General features: G+C 38.6%; 1 protein-coding gene across 1 annotated transcript; it reads left to right on the top strand.

The window, feature by feature from the left end:
• The first annotated feature begins 222 nt into the window (after window positions 1–222).
• golt1bb (golgi transport 1Bb) lies at window positions 223–3,738 on the top strand. Its single transcript, XM_069686821.1, has 5 exons — window positions 223–287; window positions 790–881; window positions 1,003–1,181; window positions 1,266–1,347; window positions 3,223–3,738. The coding sequence occupies exons 1-5, from the start codon at window positions 263–265 to the stop codon at window positions 3,259–3,261; spliced, it is 417 nt and encodes a 138-aa protein (XP_069542922.1). The 5' UTR covers window positions 223–262; the 3' UTR covers window positions 3,262–3,738.
• The last annotated feature ends 390 nt before the right edge of the window (window positions 3,739–4,128 follow it).

Genomic DNA, 4,128 nt, shown 5'->3' with positions numbered 1-4,128 from the left:
CAACGTCCAAATAAAGTTTGTGTAATGTTAGGAGCAGAAAGGCAGAAACATAATAAAGCATCTGTTAATATAGACGATCTTTGGTGGATTACGTGCGTGATTGCGTGCGTGGCTCCGGAAGACGTGGCGGCGTAACAACCCGCTAGCATCGCCTCCGTTGCCCCTGCTACTGTAGCATCAGTTAGCGCTAACAGCAGCCAAAGCAGCAGGTTTGTCGTTACGAGCTTTGAGTGATTTGAAAAATCCTCCAGCTGCTGCCAAAATGATTTCACTCACGGATTCTCAAAGTAAGACCTGTTTAAATTGCTCCACCGTTCTTAGTCTTTGTAACGTACTATGGTAAAACCGGGTTTAGCTGAATGTATGAGGTTAGGAGCTCTAATGCAATTGGCTGAGAGCTTTCTTACGTCACGTAGCTTAAAATGAAGAAAAAACTCATTTATTTTATTATAATAGCCTTCCCTTGCCGTGCATTAATGATAACAACTAGCAGTATATTTTATTTTATCTCTTGATACTTAATCAACTCACACATTAGTGACTATAAATCACCCTTATCACTACTCTCAAACAGTTACAGTGTGATTGGTCCTTCAAAATAACCAAAGCATTTCGTCTATATTAAAAGACATTTCACTGTTTAGAATTTGTTGTCTTAGGTAACTCTAGTTTTCTGCCTCCCTCTCTCTAGTTGTTGTATCCTTCAAGTGTCTTGCAGCTTCTGCTTATGACCTGTTATTTGACCACACAGTCGTAATAATAACTGTTTTATTTCTTTAAATCCTGCAGAGATTGGGATGGGGCTGACTGGGTTCGGCGTGTTTTTCCTCTTCTTTGGGATGATGCTGTTTTTTGACAAAGCTCTCCTCGCCATTGGAAATGTGAGTTGAGCAATAATACTATTACCCCACTATGTATATATTTGTGAGATGTGTCGAACATTGCCTTCATATGACATGAAAGATGTCACACCTGTTATCGTGTCTTTGCTCTTCTGTGCAGATTCTGTTTGTATCAGGCCTGTCCTTTGTCATTGGTCTGGAGCGAACGTTCAGGTTCTTCTTCCAGAGACACAAATTTAAAGCCACCAGCTTCTTTCTGGGAGGAGTTTTAGTGGTTCTGATCGGCTGGCCGATCGTTGGAGTCGTTCTGGAGATCTACGGTTTCTTCCTCTTATTCAGGTCAGTTCCCACAGAAAGGAATCACTCTTGTTGTTGTCGTTATCATAAATTAATAAGAATGTTTTCTCTCTTTTTATTTAACAGAGGATTCTTCCCAGTGGCGGTGGGCTTCATCAGACGAGTTCCTGTGCTTGGGTCTTTGCTCAGCTTACCAGGGATCAGCACAGTAAGTAAACGACGACAGTCATGATTGCAGAATTCAAAACACATGTTAAATGTCCCATAAAAAGCCCCAATGAGACATGCGCTTTGTAAACCTTAAACGTTGCTTGAGATGTGTGTTTAAATTTTCCGCCGTAAATTTCTCCATTATTTATTCTGCCCATTGCAGCTCTATTTAATTAAAAGATTTCCTTAGCAGTCAACACACAGGTCTAAGCCTTCCGATGTTTTGCGAAGTAGTTAAATGTAGCGACACTTTCCAAAAAGAATCTTCTTCGAGGTGCATTGCGGTGCATTCAAATTTTAACAGTGACAAAAACATGGGAGAAATAAAGATATCTCTTTGTTTTTATACCGTACTGACATAAACTAAAACCATATCTGACGGTTGCGGATGAAACCACAGTTGAAAGCTCTGGGAGAAGCACAAGTTGAGCTTAGTTGGACAGCCTGTGTGATATTTTAACCACGTTGATAGGAGGGCTTTTACTGAAATGTGAGAACTGACAGTCTCTCTGTTGTCTCGCCTCAGAACAGCGTCTCTGTTGTTCTGAACTCAGGGTATTCCTCACTTAGAGTCTGTGTGACCTTTTGTTGGTTCATGAAGACTGTTAGTGTCCAGGATCACGTATCAGAAGGTTTTTCCCTAAGTGAAGGTCTCTGGTGTGTGTGGGGTATCGGGCTCATTCATATAAAAACCTCATCACATCTGAAGGGAAAACTTTCAGCCTGTGATATCATCTGTTACTGCATGATGTCTTTAATCCACATGCCTACAATATGCTCTCAAATTTTGCTTTATCGCACATTAGAAAGTCTTATAAACCCACGGCTGCATCTGTGAAATCAAATACTTACTACCTTACACACACTAAATCAGATAAATAAAACATCTTTGTTGGTTATGGGTTTTTGCACATTTTCTTCCTCTGAGTTTTATGGTATAATATGTAATATTTCTGCATTAAAGCGTCCCAAAGCCTGATGTCATACTGACATTATCCCAAATATTTCCAACAATGAACAAACCCAAAGAAATCTGTTAATTTATTCAAGGTATCAGTTAGTTTTATTTGGTAGCCTGTCACAGGTAACACCAGGGTTTGTATCAGAGTAAGGAAGAAAGTCTGCAAACTGTTAGCTACCATAAATCATTTTAAAGTTGGCCATTTCTGTTTCTAGAGCTTGAAGAAACATCAGGAAGGTTCTTTCCTTAGACATATTTTCTAATTATCTATTTTTGCCAAAAAATTGTGGCTATTTTATTAGGATTCAGTGACATAATAAAACTTAAATACATTTCCTTTTTCTTGAACCATAGAGTATATAAGAAGTGGCCGTAACAACTTTGGTACCATTGGTTTGTTAACTAACGTTTGGTTGCGAGGTCTGCATTTTGGCCGTTGTTTTTGTTTTGTAAAGCCAGAAGAGACCGTAATTAAACCAAATGGGACAATTGTTAAGAAAGCAAACCTCAAACTGTATTGAAGAGGATTTATAACTAGCGATTGACACCAGAAACTCATTAGGAAAACGTTAACCAAGGCAATAAATCAACTAATGAAGACAGAAATCCGCTCAATCAAATCTCTTTTTTAAGCAGTGGCGTCGCCCCCTGCTGGCCATTAGAAAGAATGTCGGATTAAGGGACTTCAGCATTAGCTTCACTTTTCTGGAGGCTACATTTACTTCTTTTATACGGTCTTTGCTGCAACATTTAATCACACATCAAGTCACAACATATGTTTTTTATTGGCAATGATGTATATGTGTTTTTATTAAGAGACAGAAAATCACAATCAGTGTGTTTAAACGTCTTTTTGTGTTTAACTTAAAGCTGTAAAAACTGACTCCAGATTTGTTTCCGATTCTCTTCCAGCTGGTGGATAAAATCGGAGAGAGCAACACGATGGTATAACACCGGGCTGTTTTCCTATTGGAGGAGAGTTTCAGTATTTATCACGGTTTCTAACAGTGACTGTATATTTTGGTTTATTTCCACTCCAGAACTGTGAATCAAAGCATTTTTTCTGCGTATCTGTGGACGCTTGACTGACATGATGTTTTGTTACCAAGAGATTGTTTTAATATTTGAAGAGCTGGAAGCAGGTCTCCCATTTTGTATCATTCCAGTCTGATATTTATGGACAGATAACTTTGGACCACTGGGTTAACTCATCACAGAGTCAGGAGCTCCTCACAGCAGCATCTCCTTCAGATCTTGTGCCTGAACATTTACTGATTTCCTCGATGAAGTGTTACTGAAATTTTGTACATAAAGAAAAAATGATGTTGAGATAAACGTTACTTTGGTAAAAACAAAAACCTGAACCATTGTTAAGGAATGTTTAGGAGACTCATTATTCTGTATTTTACTGTAACTTTTGTAAGAGCATACTTGAAATAAAGTGTGTTTTTTGTATTATTTGTTATTTTTTGATTCAGCGTTTACAGTTTTATTTGCTACACAGTTTAATTACCCTGGATCTAAAAAGGAACTGCACTGCAAATTAACTATTTTTGCCTCGGGGTACAAGTGTCCTCTTCAACAAACAGCCTTTGATATTCTCGCATATTTAACATTCCAGTTTGAACTTTGAAGTCAGACACTTTTACAAATATAATATAAATCATCACTTATGGGCCTCAATACATGTATGTTGGTGAGTGTGTGTGCAGACCCTTGTGAGACCCTTCTCTCTGCATCTATTCTGTTGTTTTGGACGTTTTCAGGAGGGGCGCTGTTGTGGTTCCCTGAGCCAATCACAGCGTATAGGTGAGTGTG

This window comes from Semicossyphus pulcher, unplaced genomic scaffold, assembly GCF_022749685.1.
Source record: "Semicossyphus pulcher isolate SPU_LCO1_2020_fin unplaced genomic scaffold, fSemPul1.0.p SCAF_8, whole genome shotgun sequence".
Classification (NCBI taxonomy): Eukaryota; Metazoa; Chordata; class Actinopteri; order Labriformes; family Labridae; genus Semicossyphus; species Semicossyphus pulcher.
Note: the sequence above shows the minus strand (reverse complement) of the source record. Positions and strands in the feature narration are given on the sequence as shown.